We start from the raw sequence: 26,126 nt of genomic DNA on the forward strand, positions 1-26,126 counted from the left end.
CAGGCTGTATGATGGATGATTGCCCCCAGACTGGCTGCTGGATGATGCCCCCAAACCGACAGCCTGGGGTTGTTGCTCCCATCTCCCGAAGGATGGTGGAGGGGAGTGGGAGGGCAGAGGTGGTGCTGTGGGGGACGGGGGGTGGCGTTGGCAGGCCTGGCAACCGGGGGCCGCCCTGGTGGTCGATGTTTCCATGGCCGCCTTCTCACAGATGTTTCACATGTGGCCGTGAATTTCCACTCTGTAGATGCAGGTGTATTCCACGTTGCCCCAGTTGCTCTGCACATGAAACATGATGCGGCCGAAGGCTTTGTGGGGCTCCACCTGCCGACACAAAGAGGAGAGGCTTCGTCACGCGCGGCTCCCTTGGCCGAAGCCCGGCTCTGCTCCGCTGCCGTGGGACGGCGCTGCTGATGGAGGAAGGCAGCCGCCCTCCTCCCTCCCGCCGGCCGTCGTCCCTCCGCACCCGCAGGGGGACGGTTTGCCTCCCGCAGCGCCTTCCTGCTGCTGCGGCGGCTCTCTGGCTGCCATGGCCGCCCCCCAAAGCCGCCCCCAAAGTCGCCCCCAAAGCCGCCCGCCACCTCCTGAGCAATGGTGGAGAGGAGCAGGAGGGCAGAGGTGATGCTGGGGGAGCCTGGGGGCTGCTGTGCTCGAGCAGGAAGAACCATGGGCTGCCAAAGGTGGGACGGCCGCCTCGTCTGTGTTCCCCCGCGGGAGGGAGAGCAGAGCAGGGCCCGGCTGAGCAGGCCAAGCCTTTCTTGCCAGGGACTGGCCATACCTGCACGTGGAAGGTCTGGGCGATCTCTCCTTTGATGTCGTAAATGAAATAGCCCAGGGAGGTTGGTGGTTTGTCCTCGTCCATTCCCTGAAAGGCAAAGAGACAATTTCGGTCACGCTTTAGGGCAGGGCCGTGCAAAAAGGAATGCTTGCCATGCTGCCCCCCACACCTCAGGTATCCATAGACCTGGATCAGGGTCACATAGAGACACATTGGGACCCATAGAGACACATTGAGACCCATTGGGACCATAGAGACACATTGGGACCCATAGGGACACATTGGGATCCATTGGGACCCATAGAGATCCATTGGGACCCATAGAGACACATTGGGACCCATAGAGACCCATTGGGACCCATAGAAACACCTTGAGACACATAGAGACCACATTGGGATCCATTGGGACCCATAGAGACACAGTGAGACTCATTGGGACCCATAGAGACACATTGGGACCCATAGAGACACATAGAGACACATTGGGACCCATAGAGACACATTGGGACCCATTGGGACCCATAGAGACACATTGGGACCCATAGAGACCCATTGGGACCCATTGGGACCCATAGAGCTCCCACCGCTATGGGGCCTCGTGGTGCTCAGTGCCAAAAGCTTTTCCTCGGGGTTTTCCTCCCTTGGAAGCAGCAGCACAGACTTACCAAGACAATAAACTCTCTGGGGGCGCTGCTGACTTCCCCGGAGGGAGAGACCGCCGTGGAGATGTGCCACACGGTGACAGCCGAGGGCCGGATTTCCTGCGGCAGCCGGGATGACCACGTCGCCCTCGGATCCTCGGAAAGCCCAGCAGTTGCCAGGAGAAATATCGGCCTGCAATGAGAGAGACGCGTCTGTCAGCAGCGAGGCCAAGAGCCGCAGAGCCGGCCGGTGGGCGAGGAGCAGGGGCAGGAGGACAGGAGGGGAACGGGCACAGCTGGGGACGGCAGCTCTGGGCTCAGCCGCCTTTCTCTGCTTGCCCAGAGGTGGCAGGCAGCCCCTCCCAGCACCCGTCAGCTCTCTGTCAGCCATCCATCACCCACGCTGTCAGCAACGTGGGGCAGTGTGGGCTGAGCAGCGCAGCTGGGCCAAAGGAAATCGCTGCGCGCTCGCTTGTGCAGCCAGAAAGCTGCAGCCAACACACAGGCGCCGTTTGTCCTGCCGTACCTGCAGCAGCGTCTCAGGAGGCTTGGCGCTGGAGAAGAGTGGGGAAAGCCAGCCGTGCTGCCTGCCTGCCCCGCCGTAACTCTGGGACGTCCGCTCAGCATCGATGGTGGCACCTGGAAGGAAGATGGAGAGACGTGCAGTGGGGGCGGCCCAGAGGGGAGCTGAAGGAGCCAATGCTCGTTCCACGAAGCTCCTGGGGTGCAAAATCCCTCCTGTGTGTGTGGGAAGTGTGGAGTCCCAGCCTGAGGCACCTGATGGAGCAGTGGGGAGAGGAGCCGCTCAGCCCCAGGAGCACAGGTGGAGGCTTTGTGAATTCGCAGAGCGGGGAGATTGAATGGGATGGCAGGAGGAAATTCTTGCCGCCCCCAGAAGCCGTGGGTGCCCCGTTGCTGAGACCAGGTTTGGACGGGGCCCTGAGCACCCGATGGAAAGGGTGGCAGCCCTGCCAACGGCAGGGAGCTGGGCTGGATGGGCTGTAAGGTCCCTGCAGAGCTCAGCCGTTCCAAAGCTCTGTGAGACAGCGGGCAGAAAAGCAGAGCTCGGCAGCTTTGGGGAGCGCCAGGCGCAGAGCTGAGGGCACTGAAGCTGCCTGTCGACGTACCCAGGGTTTGCAGAGCCCAGTTGGGCAGCCAGGCGCCGTTCTCCACCATTTTCTCCATGGCCTCCTGGGTCGACTGCAGGATTTCCTGGCAACAAACGGGGAACGGAGAGACAGCAGTGAGCAAAACGCTGCACAGGAGAGCTGACCCTGAGCCTGAGCCTGAGCCTGAGCCTGAGCCTGACCCTAGGGATGCTACCCAGGAGCCAGGGGAGGGAATCCACAGCGCTGCACAGCACCCCCTGATCCCAGCCAGCAGCGAGGGGAGCAGAGCGGCTCCAAGGCACGAGAGGGGCTGAGCTGAGAGCCAGGTGTGGGGCGCAGAGCTGCCTCTGGAAAGGGCTGAAACAGGAGGGAGCAGCGCCGTCACCTCGCTGGTGAATCCGTGGATCCCCGTTCTCGTGCAGGACGTCAAACAGGGCTTGGAGAATGAGGCCCTTCTGGGCCGACAGCTGAGTGGATCTCGCCTCCAGCTCCTGCCTCTTCTCCATCTGAACCCGAGAGTTCCTGAAGGCAAAGGCAAACCTTGAGCACTGCTGACAGAGCTCAGAGCTGCAGAGGTGAAGGATCCTGGGGGGGGGTTGTGCCCTTCCTTATCCCCAGCCCCTTTCCTTCCTCCGCTTTGCCTTTGCCAAGGGCAGCCTTCTGAAAGGGAAAGGAAGGGAAGGGAAGGGAAGGGAAGGGAAGGGAAGGGAAGGGAAGGGAAGGGAAGGGAAGGGAAGGGAAGGGAAGGGAAGGGAAGGGAAGGGAAGGAAGGGAAGGGAAGGGAAGGGAAGGGAAGGGAAGGGAAGGGAAGGGAAGGGAAGGGAAAGGCCTTGCGCAGGGCGAGGAAGCGTTCTTCCCCAGAGCTGGGAGCTGGGGCGCAGGTCCTACTGACCGCACCTGGAAGAGAAAGGCGTTCGATGGCAGGAGGCACAAGCAGCGCTGGCCAGGGCTTCCGCAGGGGCTTCCCAGGGAACCGCCGGCAGAATTTCCTGCTGCTCCCAGCCGTTTGCAGAGCGGCGCTGCCCAAAGCCGGGCTCTGAAGCCCTCCCCGTGCCGCACAGCATCTCTGCTTCTCCCTCGGCTTTCCCGGCCCCTTCAGGCTCCCCGGTGCCAGGCATGGGCCAAAGGCCCCTTCTGCCCCCGCGCTGCCGCCTTCAGCCCGAGCCGGGCGCTGGGAAGATGCTTCCCGCACCGAAGCCCACCCTTGCTGCCCAGGCGACCCCCAGCCCACCCTCCATCTCAGCCCGTGGCCAAACTCCCCCCGCTGCTCAACTGGGGGTTGCTGTTGGCCTCTGCCGTGCAGCCTGCAGCACTGACCTGCAGGACGTCGCTCCTCCATGCCAGTACACAAAGGATGAGTACACAAATGCCAGCTGTGGGGAGATCAGGTGGACAGACCGTTAGTTTGCTCCGCAGCCCCGTTTTCCTCCTGCAGACCCCGCCGTGTGGGACAGTCCCGCTGCCAGCCCTGCTGGGATGGCTTTGGGTGGGGAGCACTCACCAGAAAGGGGAGGAAAGCAGCCAGACCGGAGTCGTCCTTCCCCTCTCGCAGCAGAGAATCGCCTAAGGGAGAGAGCAGACAGCGGTGAGCGCGGCCCAGCTGGGATCTCTGGGATCCTTGCAGTGCTTTCCTCTGCCCAGCAGAGATCACAGGCATCACACTCCACCACCTCCCTGGGCAGCCTGCTGCAGAGAACAGTGGGACCTATAGGGACACTTTGAGAGCCATAGAGACACGGTTGGGACCCATAGAGACACGTTGGGACCCATAGAGACCCATTGGGACCCATAGAGACACATTGGGACCCATTGGGACACAGAGACACATTGGGACGCATTGGGACACATAGAGACACATTAAGACCCATTGGGACCCATAGAGACACGCTGGACCCCATTCCTGCCCCCCAGGAGGCCATGTTTCCACCAGGGCACACTGCTGGCTCACGGCCGACCTGCGCCCCCCAGGACACCCAGCTCTGCACAGCTCCCCTGCAGCAGCTCCTCCCCCAGCCTGTATTGCTGCACGCCTTCTTCCTCCCCACGTGCCAGACTCCCCCCCTTGCTTTCATGCAGCTCCCAGGGCCCTTTCGCAAGAGCCTCCGGTGCCAGGGCAGAGCGCAGGGCTCTGCTGTGCCACGGGGGCAGGGCTGTCCCCAGCCGACGCCATTCGCGGCTTCCTGCTGCCCAAAGCCCGGCGCCACGCGGTGCTCTGCTTCCCCTCCCCACGTTCTGGGTCCTGCTGCACCCCACCTGCCCTGCCGGGCCGGCATTTGGGCTCCTTCCAACTCAGACACAGGCAAAAGCTGGCTCTCGTGCCAGGACACGAGCACCTCTCCCTCGCCTGCTCCGCTGTCCTCGCGGGACTGCAGTGCTGCGCGGCGCCGCGGCCCAGGGGGACGGGGGCTCTGATGTCACAATGGCCGGCGGCCGGGCGCCTTCTGTGAGCTCACGGCAGGGACGGAACCCGGGGCTCGGAGCCCAGCACCAGGCCACCATTCGCCCAGGGTGGGCAGTGCAAGTCGGGTCTGCATTGGGAAGGGCGATGGCTCTGAGGAGCGGAGCCTTAGGAATGGCTGAACGGCTGGCGGGGGGAGGGAGAGCACCGTGTAGGAGGGACGTGTTTGGGACACGGAGCTGCGCAGTGCCCCAATAAATGCTTCCTCACAAAGCTGACAGCGGTTTCGATGCTCTGAACAACCTGGGTGCAGTGTTCCGAGATAGGAAACACCTTGTAGGTTGCTCCCATCTCCCCTCCCATTTCCCCTTCCCTTCCCTTCCCTTCCCTTCCCTTCCCTTCCCTTCCCTTCCCTTCCCTTCCCTTCCCTTTCCCTTCCCTTCCCTCTATCTATCATCTATCTATCTATCTATCTATCTATCTATCTATCTATCTATCTATCTATCATCTATCTATCATCTATCTATCTATCTATCTATCTATCTATCTATCTATCTATCTATCATCATCTATCCATCCCATCCATCTATCCATCCATCCATCCATCTATCCATCCATCCATCATCCATCCATCCATCCAATCCATCCATCCATCCATCCATCCATCCATCCGTCTATCTATCTGCTCCATTCCCTGTCAACTCACCCCAATCTCGTGAAGCACACACACATCAAAGCAGGGTTGCTCAGCTGCTCCCTTCCCCAGGTCGCTCTGCTCTCCTCTGACCCCCAGCTCTGTCCCAGCAGCATTTTTCATCAGCCCTTCCTGCTTTTGGGCACCGATGGATTTTGCTCATGGTGAACCCCTGACTTCCTCACGCCTGGAACAACTCCATGGGCCTCCTCACCATCTGCACCAACCCTGGATGTTGGTCTGCACAAACAGCACCCCGACCTCCGCATCTCCTTCCCATTTATGTTCCCCATCTCTGACTGCGAGAATGAATCTGCTCTGGATCTTCTCCTCCAATCTGAATGCCACAGCAGGGAGACTCCAGTTTGTTTCCTGCTCCAAAGCCGCGCTCGGGGTACAGCTGGGACCGCAGTGCTTGTTGTCAGCTACAGACAGGCAGGGCTTCGTTTCCAGAAGAGCCACCCAGCTCCACGCTGGGCTTTTCTGACGGCTCACGAGAACTTTTGAGCCCTGGGCTATTAGGACCAGCAGTGCCCAGCAGTGTATCACACACACAGCATCACAGAATCACAAGGTTGGAGACGAGCTGCAAGATCATCCAGTCCAACCCCCCTCCTGTTCCTATCAGTGCCACCAGCACCAAACCATCTCTCGCAGCTCCTCATCCAGGCGCCTCTTGAACACCACCAGGGCTGGCGACTCCACCACCTCCCTGTGCAGCCATTGCAGTGCCTGACCACCCTTTGAGAGCAGCAGTTTCTCCTCATATCCAACCTAAACCTCCTCTGCTACAACTTCTTGCCATTTCCTCGGCTCCTGCTATTTGCATTTCCTCGGCTCCTGCTATTTGCCTGGGAGAAGAGGCCAGGCCCTTTTGCACCACAGCCTCCCTCCATGCAGTTGTACAGTGCAATGAAGTCTCCCCTGAGCTCCTCTTCTCCACACTGAACAACCCCAGCTCCCTCAGCCGCTCCTCATCTTTGTGCTCCACACCCCTCACCATTTCGTTGCCCTTCTCTGCACACGCTCCTCAATGTCTTTCCTGTAGTGAGGGGCCCAAAACTGAACCCAGCACTCGAGGTGTGGCCTCACCAGTGCTGAGTACAGGGGATGCTCAGCTCCCTGCTCTGCTGGCCATTCCTAATGCAGGCCAGGATGCTGTTGGCCCTTTGGCCACCTGTGCACACTGTGGGCTCATGTTCAGCCCAGCACCAACCAACACCCCCAGGTCCCTTTCCTCTTCCAATCATCCAACCACTCACCCCCAAGCCTGTAACGCTGCCTGGGGTTGTTGTGGCCAAAGCGCAGCACCCGACACTCGGCCTTGTTAAACCTCATCCCATTCACCTCAGCCCAGCGATCCAGCTGATCCAGATCCCTCTGCAGGGCCTCCCTGCCCTCAGGCAGATCGACACAACCTCCCAACCTGGTGTCATCTGCAAACTTACTCAGGGTGCCCTCAATCCCTTCATCTAAGTCATCAATGAAGATATTAAACAGGATGGGCCCAGCACTGACCCCTGGGATAGATCGTGCCTTGCTTGAGCGCATGGCAGATGCTGGCCTTGCACGATGGTGCTTCATCTCACACCCGCCAGGATGGAGCAGCTTGATGCTCGCTGGCACACATGAGCCTCTGCCTCCTGCAGGCCATATTTCCGATGGCTGCACGCTGCTTTGCTCTGCTCTGTACTTATGGCCTGTGGCTGGGCAGAAGTCCTGTCTGTGCGTGGAGTTGGTACTTCCATTACTTTCTAAGCACTTTATCTCAGCAAAATTTCGAGAAATGGGGGAGACGGAGGATGTGTGGGGATAAACGGAGAAGAAATGGGGATAAAGGAGGGGATAAAGAGAGAAGAAATGGGGATAAAGGAGGGGATAAAGAGAGAAGAAATGGGGATAAAGGAGGGGATAAATAGGGAAGAAATGGGGATAAAGGAGGGGATAAAGAGAGAAGAAATGGGGATAAAGGAGGGGATTAAAGAGGGAAGAAATGGGGATAAAGGAGGGGAAATGGAGAACAGATGGGGATAAATGGAGAACAGATTGGAGGAAATGGGGAGAAATGGGGGGAAATGGAGAGAAATTGGGGAAATTAAACGGAGATCCGTGAGGGATAAATGGAGGAGAAAGGGATCCGGAGGGGGGCAGAGGGGACAACGCGGGGGGAAGGAAAGAAATCAGCGGGGGGCAGAGCAGGGAGGAGGGGCGGGACTCGAACCCGCGGCTCTGGGCTCCCGTGGCCACGCCCCCTCCCTCGTGACCACGCCCCCCTCCGGTGGCCACGCCCCCCAGGAGGCTTTCCTGCCGGGCGGGGCTGTGGCGGCGCGCGGTAGCGTGGCCGAGCGGTCCAAGGCGCTGGATTTAGGCTCCAGTCCCCGAGGGGACGTGGGTTCGAATCCCACCGCTGCCAGCGGGGCGCGGCGCCCGCTTTTGTGCCCCCCCCCCCCAAATCCTTCTCCAAACGTCCCGGGGGCTGCCCTACGGTGAGGGGGGCTCCACTTTTGCGCCCCCCCACCCTCCCAAGGTCCCGCAGGTACCACGTGGTGAGGGGGAAGGGGACTCAGACTTTTGTGCCCTCCCGCCCCCCCCCCCCCCAAAGGTCCTGGATGGTCGCACAGTGTGGGAGGGGGGAGATGGGGGGATACGTTTGTGCCTCCCCCCCTCCCAAGGTTCTGAGGATCCCAATTTTGTGCCCCACTCCCCCCAAAGATCCTGGGTGCGTCACACGGTGCTGGGGGGAGGGGTCCCCACTTTTGCGACCCCCCTCACCCACCCCCAAGGTCCCAAAGTTCCCAACATTGTTCCTCCCCCCCCCCTTCCAGAGGTCCCTGGAGGGGGTCACACAAGGTGACGGGGGGGGCTCCCACTTTTGTGCCCCCCCATGAAGGTCCTGGAAGGGTCACGCAGTGCAGGGGTGAGGGGTCCCAATTTTGTGCCCCACTCCTCACAGATCCTGGGGGTGCCGCACAGTTTTGGGGGGGGGGGGGGGGGGGCACAGATGGGCGCACGCCAAGAAAATGAAAAATCAGTAAAACCTTTTATTATTTCCCCCGAAAGCGAAATTACAACAATTTCTCCCCCAATAAACACAAAAAGAACCGAAGTAAATGAAGGGGTTGGGGGGGGGGGGGAGGCAAAAAACCAGGCCCCCACCCCCACCCCAAAACCACCACCATCGCTGTGGGGTGCCCCACAACACCTCCCCCCCGCCCCCAATTATCCTCATCTCTGTCTCCCACTCATTAACTAATGACACTCCCCAATTAACGCACATCTCCCCCCCTCCCCCCCACCCCGTTTCAATTCCCACAGGGCTGCATCCGCAGCCCCAGCTTGGATGGTCAGCCCCACAACCTCAGAGGGACCCCCACGCTCAATTGTCTTCGTCGCTGTCGTCGGGGCTGATGGCCGGGCTGGTCAGGCTGTAGGTGGGCGACGTGGGGCTGTAGCCCGGCGATGTGGGGCTGTAGGTGGAGCCTTTGGGGCTGGTGGGGCTGTAGGTGGGGGAGGTGGGGCTGTACTTGGGGCTGGTGGGGCTGTAGGTCGGCGAGGTGGGGCTGTACTTGGGGCTGGTCGGGGTGTAAACGGGGGAGGTGGGGCTGTAGGTGGGGGAAGTGGGGCTGTACTTGGGGGTGGTGGGGCTGTAGGTGGGGGAAGTGGGGCTGTACTTGGGGCTGGTGGGGCTGTACTTGGGCGAGGTGGGGCTGTACTTGGGGCTGGTCGGGGTGTATTCGGGGGAGCTGGGGCTGTAGGAGGGGCTGGTCGGGGTGTACTTGGGGAGGACGGGCTGTAGGAGGGGCTGCTGGGGCTGTAGCTGGGGCTGCTGGGGGTGTAGGTGGGCGACTGCGGGGTGTAGCGGGGACTGGAGGGGGAGTAGCTGGGAGATGTGGGGCTGTAGCTGGGGGAGGTGGGGCTGTAGCTGGGGGAGGTGGGGCTGTAGTTGGGGGAGGTGGGGGTGTAGTTGGGCGAGGTGGGGCTGTAGCTGGGCGAAGTCGGGCTGTAGCTGGGGCTGGTTGGGGTGTAGTTGGGGGATGTGGGGCTGTAGTTGGGGCTGGTGGGGCTGTAGCTGGGCGAAGTCGGGCTGTAGCTCGGGCTGGTGGGGCTGTAGCTGGGAGAAGTGGGGCTGTAGCTGGGCGAGGTTGGGCTGTAGCTGGGCGAAGTCGGGCTGTAGCTGGGCGAGGTGGGGCTGTAGCTTGGAGAAGTGGGGCTGTAGCTGGGCGAAGTGGGGCTGTAGCTGGGCGAAGTGGGGCTGTAGCTGGGCGAGGTGGGGCTGTAACTCGGAGAAGTGGGGCTGTAGCTTGGAGAAGTGGGGCTGTAGCTGGGCGAGGTGGGGCTGTAGCTTGGAGAAGTGGGGCTGTAGCTCGGCGAGGTGGGGCTGTAGTTGGGGCTGGTGGGGCTGTAGCTGGGTGACGTCGGGCTGTAGCTCGGAGAGGTGGGGCTGTAGCTGGGGCTCTGTGGGGTGTAGCCCCCAGGCGAGCGCGGCTCGTAGGCGGGCGATGTGGGGCTGTAGCTGGGGGACATGGCACCGCCTGCAAAGCCACAAAGCACAGCGGGGTGAGTCGGGGGTCCGGGGGGCGTCCCGGTGCCGGGGGTCCCCGGTTGGGTGGGAGAACCGACCTGGGGAGGGGATGTAGGGGCTGGAGGGCCCTGGGGATCCAGGGGAGCCGGGAGTGGGCGACCAGGCGGGCGAATAACCGGGGCTGAAACCGCTGGCGTCTGAAGCAGCGCTGGGGGAGAAGCCGGCGCCGCCGGGGGTCATGCCGCTACCCTGGGGGGGGGGAAGAGGGGGGAGAGAAAAGGGGGGCAGGGGGATCAGAGAGGGGGGGCGGTGCACAAAAGGCGCCCCACATGGGAGGGATCCCCCCCCCCTCCAAGCCAGTTCCGTAAAGCCCAGCAGCTCCCCATAACCCTGCCCCACAGCTCCCCACAGTCCTCCACGCATCCCCGAGACCTCCAGAAGGACCCCACCCCTCCATACCCTGCCCCCATTGCTCCTCGTGGACCCCCAAAGCCTCCCCCCCACCCCTGCATCCCAGAGACCCCCAGGAGCACCCCCACCCTGACTCACTGCCCCCCATGCACCCCAGGGACCCCCTAGGAGCCCCCCCCCACCCAATATATCCCTGGAAACCCCCCCAAACCCCCCCCAGCACCATATCCTCAGAGACCCCCCCCCACCCCCCACAGCATATCCCCGGAGACCCCTCCCCCAAACCCCCCCCTGCCCCCCACCACATATCCTCAGAGATCGCTCCCCACAAGTGTCCCCCCCCACTCTGCTCCACTGCCTGCCATGCACCCCAGTGCTCCCCAGGAGCCCACCCCACCCATGCCCCTTGTTACCCACAGGAGCCCACCTCCCTCCCCCCAGACCCCCCAGACCCCCAAGTCCCCCTGCCCCACAGATCCCCAAGTCTCCCTGTCCTCCAGACCCCCCAAGACCCCAAGTCCCCCTGCCCCACAGACCCCCCAGACCCCCAAGTCTCCCTGCCCCACAGACCCCCAAGTCCCCCTGCCCCACAGACCCCCCAGGCCCCCAAATCCCCCTGCCCCCCAGGACCCAAGTCCCCCTCCCCCTGCCCCACAGACCCCCCAGGCCCCCAAGTCCCCCTGCCCCACAGACCCCCCAGACCTCCAAGTCCCTCTGCCCCACAGACCCCCCAGGCCCCCAAGTCCCCCTGCCCCACAGACCCCCCAGACCTCCAAGTCCCCCTGCCGCCCAGACCCCCAAGTCCCCCTCCCCCTGCCCCCCAGACCCCCCAGGTCCCCCTGCACCACACACCCCCCCAGACCCCCAAGTCCCCCTGCCCCACAGACCCTCCAGGCCCCCAAGTCATCCCCCCCAGCCCCCAGACCCCCAAGTCCCCCCCCACCCCTCCCACCCCCAAGTCCCCCTCCCCACACAGACCTGTGAGGGCCCCTCCCCCATCCCATCCCACCCCCCTCAATCTCCCCAGTGCTCCCAGTACGCCTCCCCCTCCCCACAGCCCCACGCACCCACACTGGGGGACCAGGCCCCATAGGCAGGAGTGGCCCCCTGGTTCCAGGGCGTCATGGCGGGGGACATGTTCCCCATGGGGCTGGGAGCCGAGCCGAAAAACATCCCGGTGGCTGCGGGGAGAGAAAGTCAGCGGGAGGGACCCCAAAATGGGGGAGCCCCCCCCAGTCCCGAAGTGGGGACCCCAAAGTTGGGGTTCCCTTAAGGACCTGCTCACCCCCATCCCACTGCAGGGATCCCAAAAACGGGAGCCCCCTCATCCCAACTTGAGGTCCCTACAATCTCACTGCAGGGAACACAAAATGGGCTTCCATGGGGGACCCCAATTCCTCTACAGGGACCCCAAAGTTGGGGTTCCATGGTGGCCCCCCACTCCCAACATTGGGTCACTACAACCCCCTCTACAAGGACCCCAAAGTTGGGGGTTCTATGGAGGCCCCCCACTCCCTACATGGGGTCACTACAACCCCTCTACAGGGACCCCAAATTCGGGGTTCTATGGGGGCCCCAGTTCCAACATGGGGTCACTTCATCCCCACTACAGAGACCCCAAAGTTGGGGTTCCATGGTGGCCCCCCACTCCCAACATGGAGTCACTACAACCCCTCTACAGGGACCCCAAATTCGGGGTTCTATGGGGGGCCCCAGTTCCAACATGGGGTCACTTCATCCCCACTACAAGGACCCCAAATCTGGGGTTCCATGGAGGCCCCCCACTCCCAACATGGGGTCACTTCATCCCCACTACAGAGACCCCGAAGTTGGGGCTCTATGGGACCCCCAAAGCAGGGACCCCAAAGCTTCCATCCCTCAGGGCTCTCCATTTGTCCAGCCCACCCCCACCCCGCTGCGGGGACCCCAAAACTGGGGACCCCTCAAATCCCACCGCAGGGACCACCCGAGCGTCACCCCGCACATCAGAGACCCCCGCAGCCCCCCAGCGTCCCACTGCCGTCACCCAGCCGTCAGATGGGCGGCTGCAGCCCCCCAGCCCCCGACTCACAGCCTCCCACCCCCAGGCCAGGGATGGCGCTGGGGATCTCCATGCCGTGCTTGCACTTCTCAGCATCCAGCAGCAGGTCGAAGCAGCCGGTGCCGGCAGGGGCCAGCTGGCCCAGCATGATGTTCTCCGACACCCCTTTCATCGGGTCGCTCTCGCCGTGCGCAGCCGCCTCCATCAGCACGTCCACCTGCGGGAGCCCGGGGAGTCAGACCCCAGGAATGGGGAGGGGGAGCCCGAAATCCGGCATCCCCAACCCAAGAATGGGGAGGGGGAGCCTGAAATCTGGTGTCCAAACCCAGAAATGGGGAGGGGGAGCCTGAAATCTGGCATCCAAAGCCAGAAATGGGGAGGGTGAGCCCAAAATCTGGCATCCAAACACAGAAATGGGGAGGGGGAGCCAAAATCTGGCACCTAGACCACAGAAATGGGGAGGGGGGAGCCCAGAAATGGGGATGGTGACCCCAAAAAACCGACATCCCCAACCCAAGAATGGGGAGGGTGAGCCTGAAATCTGGTGTCCAAAGCCAGAAATGGGGAGGGTGACCCCAAAATCTGGCATCCAAACACAGAAATGGGGATGATGAACCCAAAATCTGGCATCCAAACCCAGAAATGGGGAGGGGGAGCCCAAAATCTGGCATCCAAACCAAGAAATGGGGAGGGGGAGCCCAAAAACCGACATCTCCAACCCAGGAATGGGGAGGGGGAGCCCGAAATCTGGTGTCCAAAGCCAGAAATGGGGAGGGGGAGCCCAAAATCTGGCATCCAAACACAGAAATGGGGAGGGGGAGCCCAAAATCTGGTGTCCAAACCCAGAAATGGGGAGGGGGAGCCCGAAATCTGGCATCCAAAGCCAGAAATGGGGATGGTGACCCCAAAAAACCGACATCCCCAACCCAAGAATGGGGAGGGTGAGCCTGAAATCTGGTGTCCAAAGCCAGAAATGGGGAGGGGGAGCCCAAAATCTGGCATCCAAACACAGAAATGGGGAGGGGGAGCCCAAAATCTGGCATCCAAACCCAGAAATGGGGAGGGGGAGCCCAAAAACCGACATCCCCAACCCAGAAATGGGGAGGGTGAGCCCGAAATCTGGTGTCCAAACCAAGAAATGGGGAGGGTGAGCCCAGAATTGGGGATGGTGACCCCAAAAACTGACAACCCCACCCCAGAAATGGGGATGATGAACCCAAAATCTGGCATCCAAACCCAGAAATGGGGAGGGGGAGCCCAAAATCTGGCATCCAAACCAAGAAATGGGGAGGGGAAGCCCAAAAACCGACATCCCCACCCCAGGAATGGGGAGGGTGAGCCTGAAATCTGGTGTCCAAAGCCAGAAATGGGGAGGGTGAGCCCAAAATCTGGCACCTAGACCACAGAAATGGGGAGGGGGAGCCCGAAATCGGGCATCCAAACGAAGAAATGGGGAGGGGGAGCCCAAAATCTGGTGTCCAAACCCAGAAATGGGGAGGGTGAGCCCGAAATCTGGCATCCAAACCAAGAAATGGGGATGGTGACACCAAAAACCAACGTCCTGACCTGAGGAATTGGGATGATGACCCCAAAACCTGGCATCCAAACCCAGAAATGGGGAGGGGGAGCCCGAAATCTGGCATCTGACTTCAGAAATGGGGATGGTGACACCAAAAACCAACATCCCCACCCCAGGAATCGGGATGGTGAGCCCAAAAGCTGGCGTCCTGACCTGAGGAATTGGGATGATACCAAAATCTGGCATCTGACTCCAGAAATGGGGATGGGGACCCCAAAATCTGGCATCTCACCCCAGAAATGGGGATGGTGACCCCAAAAACCAACATCCTCACCCCAGACATGGGAGGGTGACCCTCAAAACCAACGTCCCGAGTCCAGAAGTGAGGATGGTGACCCCAAAATCTGGCATCTGACTCCAGAAATGGGGAGGGGGAGCCCAAAAACCAACGTCCCCCACCCCAGGAATGGGGAGGGTGAGCCCAAAAGCTGGAATCTGACTTCAGAAATGGGGATGGTGAGCCCAAAAATCTCGCACTTCGACCCCAGAAATGGGGATGGGGACCCCAAAAACCAACGTCCTGACCTGAGGAATTGGGATGGTGACCCCAAAATCTGGCATCTGACCCCAGAAATGGGGATGGGGACCCCAAAATCTGGCATCTGACCCCAGAAATGGGGATGGTGACACCAAAATCTGGCATCAGACCCCAGAAATGGGGATGGGGACCCCAAAAACCAACATCCCCACCCCAGAAATGGGGAGGGGGAGCCCGAAATCTGGTGTCCAAAGCCAGAAATGGGGAGGGGGAGCCCAAAATCTGGCACCTCGACCCCAGGAATGGGGAGGGTAAGCCCAGAAATGGGGATGGGGACTCCAAAAACCGACATCCCCTCCCCAGGAATGGGGAGGGGGAGCCCAAAATCTGGTGTCCCAACCCAGGAATGGGGAGGGTGAGACCAGAATTGGGGATGGTGACCCCAAAAACTGACATTCCCACCCCAGAAATGGGGATGATGAACCCAAAATCTGGCATCCAAACCCAGAAATGGGGAGGGGGAGCCCAAAAACCAACATCCTCACCCCAGACATGGGAGGGTGACCCTCAAAACCAATGTCCCGAGTCCAGAAGTGAGGATGGTGACCCCGAAATCTGGCATCTGACTCCAGAAATGGGGATGGGGACCCCAAAATCTGGCACTTCGACCCCAGAAATGGGGATGGTGACCCCAAAATCTGGCATCTGACTCCAGAAATGGGGATGGGGACCCCAAAAACCAACGTCCCCACCCCAGGAATGGGGAGGGTGAGCCCAAAAGCTGGAATCTGACTTCAGAAATGGGGATGGTGAGCCCAAAAATCTCGCACTTCGACCCCAGAAATGGGGATGGGGACCCCAAAAAACCAACGTCCTGAACTGAGGAATTGGGATGATGACCCCAAAATCTGGCATCTGACCCCAGAAATGGGGATGGGGACCCCAAAATCTGGCATCTGACCCCAGAAATGGGGATGGTGACACCAAAATCTGGCATCTGACCCCAGAAATGGGGATGGGGACCCCAAAAGCAGGTCTCAACTCCAAAAACAGTTGCAGCGACCCCACGGTCGGGGCTCGCAACCCCCCAACCAAGGTGCCGTGACCCCAGAAATGAGCACCGCGACCCCGAAACGGCGGGCAGCCCCCCCAAATCCCGCAGCCACCCCACGGAGCTGCTGACCGTCTCCTCGAAGGAGCACTTCATGAGCGGCCCGGTGTCCTGGCGGTTGACGCCGTGCCGGGTGATGGCCATCAGGTGCCCCCGGGACGTCATGGTGTCGCAGAGCAGGGCCAGGTGACGGTAGTTGACGTAGGAGCCATCGAAGGAGATGACGTGGTACAGCTCCCGCTCCAGAGCCTTGCGCACCGCCTCGATGCCCAGCACCTGAACGGGGCGACACCACAGCGCTGGGCAACGCCACAATGACATCCAGCAACACAAGGACCCACATATCCCAAAGGACCCCCAACATCCAAAGGACCCCCAGCACCACAACGACAACCAGTACCATAAAGACCCCCAAATCCCAAAGGACCCCCAGCACCACAATGACACCCAGCACCACAAGGATCCCCAACAACACAAGGATCCCCAACATCCAAAGGACCCCCAACACCACAAGGACCCCCCAACACCCCAACGACACCCAGCACCATAAGGACCCCAACAACACAAGGACCCCCAGCACCACAACGACACCCAGCACCATAAGGACCCCCAACAACACAAGGACCCCCAAAACCCCAAGGACCCCCAACACCACAAGGACCCCCAACACCCCAAGGACCCCCAACAACACAACGACACCCAGCACCATAAGGACCCCCAACACCCAAAGGACCCCCAACACCACAAGGACCCCAACACCACAAGGAACCCCAAATCCCAAAGGACCCCCAACACCCCAAGGATCCCCAACACCCAAAGGACCCCCAACAACACAAGGACCCCCAACAACACAAGGACTCCCAGCACCCCAACAACCCCCAACACCACAAGGAACCCCCAACAACACGAGGATCCCCAGCACCACAACGACCCCCAACAACACAACGACACTCAGCACCATAAGGACCCCAACAACACAACGACCCCCAGCACCCAAAGGACCCCCAACAACACAAGGATCCTCAGCACCACAAGGAACCCCAACAACACAAGGAACCCCAAAACCCCAAGGATCCCCGACAACACAAGGATCCCCAACACCACAAGGACCCCCAGCACCTGCAGGGTGCAACACCCGGCACGCTGGAGTGTCACCCCAACACCCTGAGGACCGTCCCCAACACAGTGGGAAGGTGACACCCAGAACGCTGTAGCATCACCCCAACCAACAACCCAAGGAGCCCCAACACCGGCAGGGTGCAACCCAGCACAGCGTCACCCAACACCCTGACAACCCCCCCATTGCCTACAGAGGAACCCATGGGTGCCACCCAGCACAGCCCCCCCCCGGCTCACAGTGAAGATCTCGACGATGTCGTTGGAGGTGGTTCGCACTGGATCCACGTCCTTCTCGCTCAACACCCGCATCAGGCTGACGCCGTCCGTCTCCAGGATCCACTCCTGCAGCGCCTTGAACTCCCCGTCCTCCGTGATGATGATCTTCTTCTTGTTGTCTGTCTGCGGCAGGTGCATGTACACCTGGGGGAGGGGCAGGGTCAGCACCCATGGGTGCTCCCATGCACCGGGCAGAGCTCCTGGTAACCCTGAAAGCTCCTGACAGCCACCGCCATGAGCACCCGTGGGTGCTCCAGCGCACTTGGAGGACCCCAGTCATCCCCCTGGGATCCCACAGGATGCTCTCTGAGCACCCATGGGTGCTCCCACGGATCTACAGGGCAGCCCAGGCACCCAAACACCTTTGAGGGCTCCTATATCCAACCCCAACAGGCACCCATGGGTGCTCCCACGGATCTACAAGGCAGCCCAGGCACCCAAACACCTCGGAGGGCTCCTATATCCAACCCCAATAAGCACCCAGGGGTGCTCCTCGGGCACCTGGGGGGACCCCAAAACACCTCCCTGGGTTCCAACACCCACCCCCCCCCCAGCAGCACCCTTGGGTGCTCCCCCAGCACCTTGCTGATCTGCTCGATGCCCTGCAGCGTCATGTCGGTCAGCATGTTGGACTCGATGCAGCGCAGGAACACGTCGTCGTCCATCTTGTCCACCACCTCCTCCTCCTGCGGGCAGCGGGTGACAAAGGTGTGACACCAAGGGACAGGAGAGCGGCAATGGGTGGCAGTGGGGAGGTGACATCAAGGGACAGGAGAGCGGCACTGGGTGGCAGTGGGGAGGTGTGACACCAAGGGACAGGAGAGCGGCACTGGGTGGCAGTGGGGCGACGTGGGGGGGAGTGATGACACGGTGACAGCAGAGGGACGGCAGGGAACTGAGCAAGGGGTGACAGCATGGCACAGAGAAATGGCGCTGGGTGACAAGAGGGGTGACATCAAGGGACAGAGAGGTGACACTGGGTGACACGGGGGAAACACTGGGGTAACTGAGAAAGGAGTGACGAGGGGAAGGTGACAGCGGGGCGAGCGGATGACGGATGAAGGGGTGACAGCTGGGTGCCTCCAAAGTGGCAGAGCGCTGGGGTGGCACCGAGTGACGAGGGGGTGACAGAGGGGGGCGGTGGCAGCGCCCCCACCTCCTGCATCTTGTTCTCATCGCTGTTCATGATGCGGATGCGCAGCACCAGCTTCTCGGCGTTGTCGTCGTTGAAGATGCAGTTGAGGTCATCTCCAAAACCTGGAGGGGGGGGGGGGGGGGACGACACAGACCCCAACCAATCAGGATCTCCCCCCAGGACCCCCCTGCAATGCCCTCGGCTCTCATTCAGAAGCCCCCTCCACCCCCCCCCAGCATCACCCACCCAGCATCCCCCAAATGTCTCTTAATACCTTTGATGCCTCCCCCCCTCCCCAGGACCCTCCAAATTCCAGGACCCCTAAGGACTGCCCCCCAAATCTACCTCCTCAAACCCCCCAAAGCCCCCCAGGACCCCCCCCAAAAGCCTGGACCCCAAAAGAAGCCAGCCAGCACCCACCCAGACCCCTTCAAGCCCCCCTAGGACCCAAAAGCAGCTCCCCCTCCCCCCCCAGCATCCCCCAAATGTCTCTTAATGCCTTCAATGCCCTTCAGAGCCCCCCAAATCCCCCAAGCCCCCCCCTCCCAAAGCCCTCCTCCTTTACCTGTGCCTCCCCACCCCCCTTTAATTCTCCCGAAATCCCCCCCTCCCAACCAGGACAGCCCAGCACCCAAAGAAGCCTCCCTCAATGCCCACCATCCTCTGACCATCCAATTCAATCCTGGAATTTGGAGGGCCCCCCCAAGGACCCTCCAAATTCCAGGACCCCTAAGGACTGCCCCCCCCACCCCCCATCTACCTCCTCAAACCCCCCAAAACCCCCCAGGACCCCCCAGAAACCAGCCAGCCCCCACCCAGCCCCCCCAGGACCCCAAAGCAACTCCCCCTCTCCCCCCCAGCCCTCCAAACTCCCCCAGAGCCCCAAAGAAGCCCACCAAGGACACCCAGCACCTCCAAGAAGCCTCCCAGGACCCCCGAGGACCCTCCAAAACTCCCTAGGGCCCCAAGGCGGCCCCCCATGACTCTCCAACCCCCCAGGATGCTAAAGAAGCCCCCAGCACCCAAAAAGAAGCCAGCCAGCACCCACCCAGACCCCTTCAAGCCCCCCTAGGACCTGAAAGCAGCTCCCCCTCCCCCCCAGCATCCTCGAAATGTCTCTTAATGCCTTTGATGCCCTTCAGAGCCCTCAAAATCTCCCAAGCCCCCCCTCCCAAAGCCCTCCTCCTTTACCTGTGCCTCCCCACCCCCCTTTAATCCTCCCCAAATCCCCTCCCCCAGCCAGGACAGCCCAGCACCCAAAGAAGCCTCCCTCAATGCCCACCATCCTCTGACCATCCAATTCACCCCCAATCCTGGTGTCCCCCCAAGGACCCTCCAAATTCCAGGACCCCTAAGGACCGCCTCCCCCCCCCCCCCATCTCCCTCCTCAAACCCCCCCAAAACCCCCAGGACCCCCAAGAAACCAACCAGCACCCACCCAGACCCCTTCAAGCCCCCCTGGGACCCGAAAGCAACTCCCCCTCCCCTCCCCCCCCCAGCCCTCCAAACTCCCCTGGAGCCCCAAAGAAGCCCACCAAGGACATCCAGCACCTCCAAGAAGCCTCCCAGGACCCCCGAAGACCCTCCAAAACCCCCTAGGGCCCCAAGGCGGCCCCCCATGACTCTCCAAACCCCCCCAGGATGCCAAAGAAGCCCCCCAGGATGGTCTAGGATCCCAAGGAAGCCCCTCAGTACCCCCATAGAATACCTCCAGGACCCTCCCCCTCAGATCCCCTCCCCAACAAACTCCCTTAGGAGCCTCCAGGACCCCCTAAAACCCCCCCCAGGCCCCTCCAAACCCCCCAGGACCCCGAAGAAGCCTTACACCCCCCCTCCCTGCCCCATGGAACCCACCAGCGTTGATCTTCTCGGCGATCTGCTCCATGGTCAGCTTGCGGTCCGTCATGTGCTTGCGGTCCAGCTCGATGCGGAGCAGCCATGGGGAGATGCGGCTGACGTCGAAGTCAGGCATCTCGTAGTACACGTTGACCCACTCCTGGTCCTCGGCCACCACCGTGCTCTGAGGGTTGGGGTCGTAGTAGATGGCGGTGTTGGCTGTCACCTTGCGCAGGGTGGTGTGCTCCAGGCGGCACAGGATGTCCTGGGGGGGGGGGGAAAAGGGTGGGGGGTCACCATGAGGACACACAGGGTCACCATGGGGCCACCGAGGGTCGTGGGGATGTGGAGCCACGTGGCCACCGTGGTAGGGCTGTGAGGACATGGAGCCATGGGGTCAGGAGGACGTGGGGCCACCATCAGAGCACAAGGACACAGAGCCATGGGGTCAGGAGGACGTGGGGCCACCACAGGAGCACCAGGACACAGAGCCATGGGGTCAGGAGGACGTGGGGCCACCACAGGACCACCAGGAGCCACGAGGCCGCCACAGGTCTGTCCCCAGGTCCCACCTTGGCACGTTCAGCGTCGCGGGCGCTTTGGCCCAGCAGGAAGACGGTGAGCGATGGAGTTTTGGGTTTTTTGGAGATGTTGATGAGCTCCTTCAGCCGCGGGACCCCCAGCGTCACGTTCTTGGCTGACACGCCGGCGTAGTGGAAGGTGTTGAGGGTCATCTGCGTGGCCGGCTCCCCCAGGGACTGCGCTGCCAGGGCACCCACCATCTCACCAGGGTGAGCCTAGGGGGGGGGGTCAGAATCACATCCTAAAAGGGCCCTGAAGGTGGTCCTGGACCCCACCGCCAGGTTCCAGACCCCCAAGGGTCCCCGAACGTGGTCCCAAAGTGGTGTTGGATCCCAAAATCTGATCCCACATCTCCGTGGGGAGCAACTGGGACGCGCTGGGGGACACCAACACCCCAAATCAGTCCCTGCATCTTCCAAATATGACCCTCCACCTTCACCAGGAGACATGGGGACACAAGGGGGGGAACACCGGGGCCAACTGACGATCCCAAATCTGACCCTATAACCCCCAAATCTGGCCCTACATCCCCCAAAATCCATCCTTACACCCCCTTCCCCACTCTGATTTTACATCTCCGGAGAGCAAGTGGGACACGCTGGGGATGCCAAGACCACCGAATGCCCCCAAATCTGTCCCGACAGCCTCCAACTATGGCCCTCCACCTTCACTGGGAGACGTGGGGGCAATGGGGGGAGCACCAAGACCGACGGATGACCCCAAATCTGACCCCCCACCTGTACGGAGAGCCACTGGGACACACAGGGGGACCCCGAAACCCCTGATGCACCCAAATCCATCCTTACATCAACCCCCCCCGTCTGATCTTCCATCTCCACGGGGAGAATTTGGGACACGTGGGAGGACCCCCAAAACCACCCCATGTCCCCATGGCCTCCAAACAGGGCGCTCCTCCTTCACTGGGAGACACGGGGGGGGGGAACACCAAGACCACCCGATGCCCCCAAATACGACCTTATAGCCCCCAAATCCGTCCCTCCACCTCTATGGGGAGCCGCTGGCACACACGGCAGGACCCCCCAGCCCCCCCCAGCCCCCCGAATCTGGCTCACGATGGCCTGGTTGAACTTGGACTCGATCTCCCCCAGCAGCCAGTCGAACGCCTCCCCGCTCAGCCTGAACTCCTCCACCATGCGGCGGCTGCAGAGCGTGGAGCGCAGGTGGATGTTGAAGAGCAGCGTGGCGTTCTCCTGCGCCTGCCTGCTCAGAGGGTCCTCCCCATTCACGATCACCAGCTTACGGCTCAGCTCCTTCACGCCTGCAATTGGGGAGGGGAGACGGGGGGGGGGGGGGTCCCCAGGTCACTTCAGTGCTGTTATCGGGCTCTGCGGATCACCCCATGCCTCCTTAAGGGGGCCTCAAGTTCTTTCTAGGGGTCCCTGAGGTCTCCAAGTTTGTTCTGGGGTTCCCTGAGCTCCTCCCGGGGGTCCGTGAGCTCCTCAAGTTCCTGCTGGGGATCCCTGGGCTCCTCCTGTGGACCTCAAGTTCCTCCTTGGGGTCCCTGAGCGACTCCTGGGGTCTCCAAGTCTGTAATGGGGGTCCCTGAGCTCCTTATGGGGTCCTCAAATTCCATTTTGGGGTCCCTGAGCGACTCCTGGGGTCTCCAAGTCTGTAATGGGGGTCCCTGAGCTCCCTATGGGGTCCTCAAGTTCCTCCTTGGGGTCCCTGAGCTCCTCCTTGGGTTATCCAAACTCTTCCTGGGGGTCCCTCAGCTTGCCCTGGGGGTCCCCGCATTCTTTCCTGGGCCTCCAAGTTCCTTCTGGGGGTCCCTGACCTCCTTATGGGGTCCTCAAGTTCCTCCTGGAGGTCCCTAAGCACTTTCTTCAGGTCTTCAAGTTCCTGCTGGGGGTCCCTGAGCGACTCCTGGGGTCTCCAAGTCTGTAATGGGGGTCCTCAAGTTCCTCCTTGGGGCCACTAAGCATTTTTTAGGGTTCTCAAATTCCATTTTGGGGTCCCTGAGCGACTCCCAGGGTCTCCAAGTCTGTTCTGGGGGTCCCTGAGCTCTTTCTAGGGTCCTCAAGTTCCTCCTGGGGGTCCCTGAGCGACTCCTGGGGTCTCCAAGTCTGTTCTGGGGGTCCACAAGTTCCTTCCTATGGGGTCCACAAGTTCCGACTTGGGGTCCCTAAGCCCTTTCTTGGGGTCCTCAAATTCCAATTTGGGGTCCCTGAGCGACTCCTGGGGTCTCCAAGTCTGTAATGGGGGTCCCTGAGCTCCTTATGGGGTCCTCAAGTTCCCCCTTGGGGTCCCTAAGCACTTTCTTCAGGTCTTCAGCTTCCTGCTGGGGTCCCTGAGCTCTTTCTTGGGATCAACTTCCTTCCAGGCAGCATCCAAGCTCCTTATGGGATCCTCAAGTTCCTCCTGGGGGGGTCCTCCAGTTCTTTCTGGAGGTCCCTGAGCTCTTTCTAGGGGCCTCAAGTTCCTTCTTGGGGTCCCTGAGCAACTTCTGAGGTCTCCAAGTCTGTAATGGGGGTCCCAGACCTCCTAAGGGGGTCCTCAAATTCCTCCTTGGGGTCTGTAAGCACTTTCTTGGGGTCCCTGAGCAACTCCTGGGGTCTCCAGTCTGTTCTGGGGGTCCCTCAGCTCTTTCTATGGTCCTCAAGTTCCTCCTTGGGGTCCCTAAGCATTTTCTAGGGTCCTCAAATTCCATTTTGGGGTCCCTGAGCAACTCCTGGGGTCTCCAACTCTGTAATGGGGGTCCCTGAGCTTTCTATGGGGTCCTCAAATTCCTCCTTTGGGTCCCTGAGTGACTCCTGGGGTCTCCAAGTCTGTTCTGGGGGTCCCTGAGCTCCCTATGGGGTCCTCAAGTTCCTTCTGGGGGTCCCTGGGTTCCTCCTGGGGTCCTCCAGTTTCTTCAAGGAGTCCCTGAGCATCATTTTTTTTTTGGGGGGGGGGCTGTTCCTCAGGTCCCCTAAATCCCCCCTTGGCGTCTCCCGCTGGGTCTCCCAAAGCGTTTTTTGGGGTCCCCCCCCCCATCTCACCTTCCACCACCTTGACGGGGTGCAGGTCGGAGGGCAGGCGGGAGTTGATGTGAAAGATCTTCTGCGCGTTCCAGATCATGCGCAGGAGGTTACAGGGCAGCACCACCTGCAGACCCCCCCCATCACCAAACAAACCAAAATAATGAGGTCACGACCCCTGAAAAAGGGGAGCAGATCCCCACACCCCAGATCCCAACCACCCCCCACCCCCCAACTCTGACGACCCGGGCAGAACACCAAATGGGACCCCCAAAAAGACCCCTCCCAACCCCTTTCCTACACACAGAGACCCCAGTTTCTACATCCCCCCCCCCATCAAAAGATGTCACGACCCCTGAAAAAGGGCCAGATCCCAACCTGCCCCCCCCAACCCCCCATCCCCATCTCTGACGACCCAGGCAACAGAACACTGAAGGGGGACCCCCAAAAAGAGAGCTGCCTCCCAACCCCTCCCCTACACACAGAGACCCCAGTCTCTACATCCACCCCCCCCACCCCAAAGGGGACGAGACCCCAAAAAGATCCCACCGACAGCCGCAGGGTGGGAACAGCCCCCAACCCCCCCCAACCCCCCCCAATCCCCCCAGCACACGGCCCTGAGCCCTGAGCACAGCCACAAGAGGCATCAGGCCGTCGCCGTCACCTTGCTGTCGCCGGTGGGGAAGATGACCCTGAGCACCTCGCGGTCCTCGCGCATCCTCTCAAACTCCCTCTCCAGCTCGTTCTGGATGTGCGCGTTGCTCAGGATGTCCTTCACCAGCTCCTCCTGCAGCGTCCGGCGCAGCGCGCGCTCGTTGGTGTAGTCGAATTTGAACCTGGGGGGATGGAGAAACAGGGGGGGTGATGGGAATTGGACCCCAAAGTGTGCACTGATGGAAGAGAGAATAGGGGACCCCAAAATGTGCCCTGATGGGAGGAAGAGAGGATTGGGGACCCTAAAATGTGCCCTGATGGGAGGAAGAGACGATTGGGGACCCCAAAATGTGCCCTGATGGGAGGAACAGAGGACAGAGAACCAAGAATGTGCCCTGAAGTGGGGAAGAGAGGACAGAGAAGCTGAAAATGTGCCCTGATGTGGGAAGGAGGAGAATGAGGATCCCAAAATGTGCCCTGATGTGAGGAAGAGAGGATTGGGGACCCATAATGTGCTGTGATGGGAGGAAGAGAGGATTGGGGACCCATAATGTGCTGTGATGGGAGGAAGAGAGGACTGGGGGACCCCAAAATGTGCCCCGACGTGAGGAGGAGGAGCAGCGTGGGGACCCCAAAACGCACCCTGGTGTGGGGAGGTGCAACCAGGGACCCCCAAAAGCCAACCTGCCGTGGGGAGGGGTGGCTCGGGGACCCCGTGACGCCATTTTGGGGTACAGGGGGGTCCTTACTTCTTCTCAAAGGCTTTGTTGGAAGGCTTGAGGGTGGCCAGGTTCTGGAACTCGACGCTCTCCCCCGCCAGCCCGTCCTCGCCGTAGCGCAGCTGCACCACCTGGTTGATGGAGTTGCGCACCGTGGCGTCGTACTTCACCATCACCGACTCCATGGATTTGATCAGCCGGCGCTGGATGTACCCTGGGGGAAGGAAAGAAGGGGGCAGCAGGAGAAAGGGGGGGGGACATGGTAAGAATTGGGTGTTTGGAAAGGGGGTGGTAAAGTGCAGGACAAGGGGGAACGTCTGGAAGTTGGGGGGAGGGCGGATTGAGGCTGGGAGTTGTTTGCTATGAGAGCGGTGAGGTGATGATGTGGGGAGGAGGAGCGTGGGTCCCCAAAATGTGAGGAGGAGAAGATAGGAAACCCCAAAGCGTGCCCTGATGTGGGGAAGAGAGGATAGGGGACCCTAAAATGTGCCATGATGTGAGAAAGGACAAGAATGAGGATCCCAAAATGTGCCCTGATGTGGGAAGGAGGAGCGTGGGGACCCCAAAATGTGCCCTCATGTGAGGAGGGGCATCCATAGGGAGCCCTAAATGTGCTCTGATGGGAGGAAGAGAAGATTGGGGACCCCAAGATGTGCCCTGATGAGTGGAGAAGACTGGGGACCCCCAAAATGTGCCCTGACGTGAGGAGGGGCATCCATAGGGAGCCCTAAAATGTGCTCTGATGTGGGGAAGAGAAGATTAGGGGACCCGAAAATGTGCCCTGATGTGGGGAGGGGAAGAATGAGGACCCTAAAATGTGCCCTGATGGGAGGAAGAGAGGGTTGGGGACCCCAAAATGTGACCTGATGTGGGAAGGAGGAGCATGGGGACCCCAAAATGTGTCCTGATGTGAGGAGGGGCATCCATAGGGAGTCGCAAAATGTGCTCTGATGTGGGGAAGAGAAGATTAGGGGACGCGAAAATGTGCCCTGATGTGGGAAGCAGGAGAATGGGGACTCCAAAATGTGCTGTGATGTGTGGAAGAAAGGATTGGGGACCCTAAAA

General features: G+C 61.0%; 2 protein-coding genes and 1 non-coding gene across 3 annotated transcripts in view; 1 reads left to right on the forward strand and 2 right to left on the reverse strand.

Annotated features, from left to right (window-relative positions):
• Nucleotides 1-120: 120 nt before the first annotated feature.
• LOC125687596 (SUN domain-containing protein 2-like) lies at nt 121-3,646 on the reverse strand. The gene is given in 7 exon segments (XM_048932795.1): nt 121-324; nt 779-865; nt 1,444-1,551; nt 1,553-1,612; nt 1,946-2,058; nt 2,547-2,941; nt 3,426-3,646. Coding segments are annotated over 7 exon segments (1,092 nt in total). The 3' UTR covers nt 121-216.
• A 4,305-nt stretch (nt 3,647-7,951) lies between these two features.
• TRNAL-UAG (transfer RNA leucine (anticodon UAG)) lies at nt 7,952-8,033 on the forward strand. Its single transcript has one exon. It is a non-coding gene; the product is annotated as a tRNA-Leu (tRNA).
• A 611-nt stretch (nt 8,034-8,644) lies between these two features.
• The window catches only part of LOC125687597 (DNA-directed RNA polymerase II subunit RPB1-like), a 34,054-nt gene continuing 16,572 nt past the window's right edge, over nt 8,645-26,126 (reverse strand). Inside the window, 15 exon segments of the mRNA XM_048932796.1 lie at nt 8,645-9,403; nt 9,406-10,152; nt 10,241-10,386; nt 11,617-11,734; nt 12,625-12,811; nt 15,835-16,038; nt 17,119-17,301; nt 17,739-17,843; nt 18,314-18,414; nt 20,147-20,393; nt 20,701-20,925; nt 21,784-21,989; nt 23,710-23,815; nt 24,353-24,524; nt 25,092-25,275. Coding sequence (XP_048788753.1) covers nt 8,997-9,403; nt 9,406-10,152; nt 10,241-10,386; nt 11,617-11,734; nt 12,625-12,811; nt 15,835-16,038; nt 17,119-17,301; nt 17,739-17,843; nt 18,314-18,414; nt 20,147-20,393; nt 20,701-20,925; nt 21,784-21,989; nt 23,710-23,815; nt 24,353-24,524; nt 25,092-25,275 — 3,338 coding nt within the window. The 3' untranslated portion in view covers nt 8,645-8,996.

Source organism: Lagopus muta, unplaced genomic scaffold, assembly GCF_023343835.1.
Source record: "Lagopus muta isolate bLagMut1 unplaced genomic scaffold, bLagMut1 primary scaffold_111, whole genome shotgun sequence".
Taxonomy (NCBI): domain Eukaryota; kingdom Metazoa; phylum Chordata; class Aves; order Galliformes; family Phasianidae; genus Lagopus; species Lagopus muta.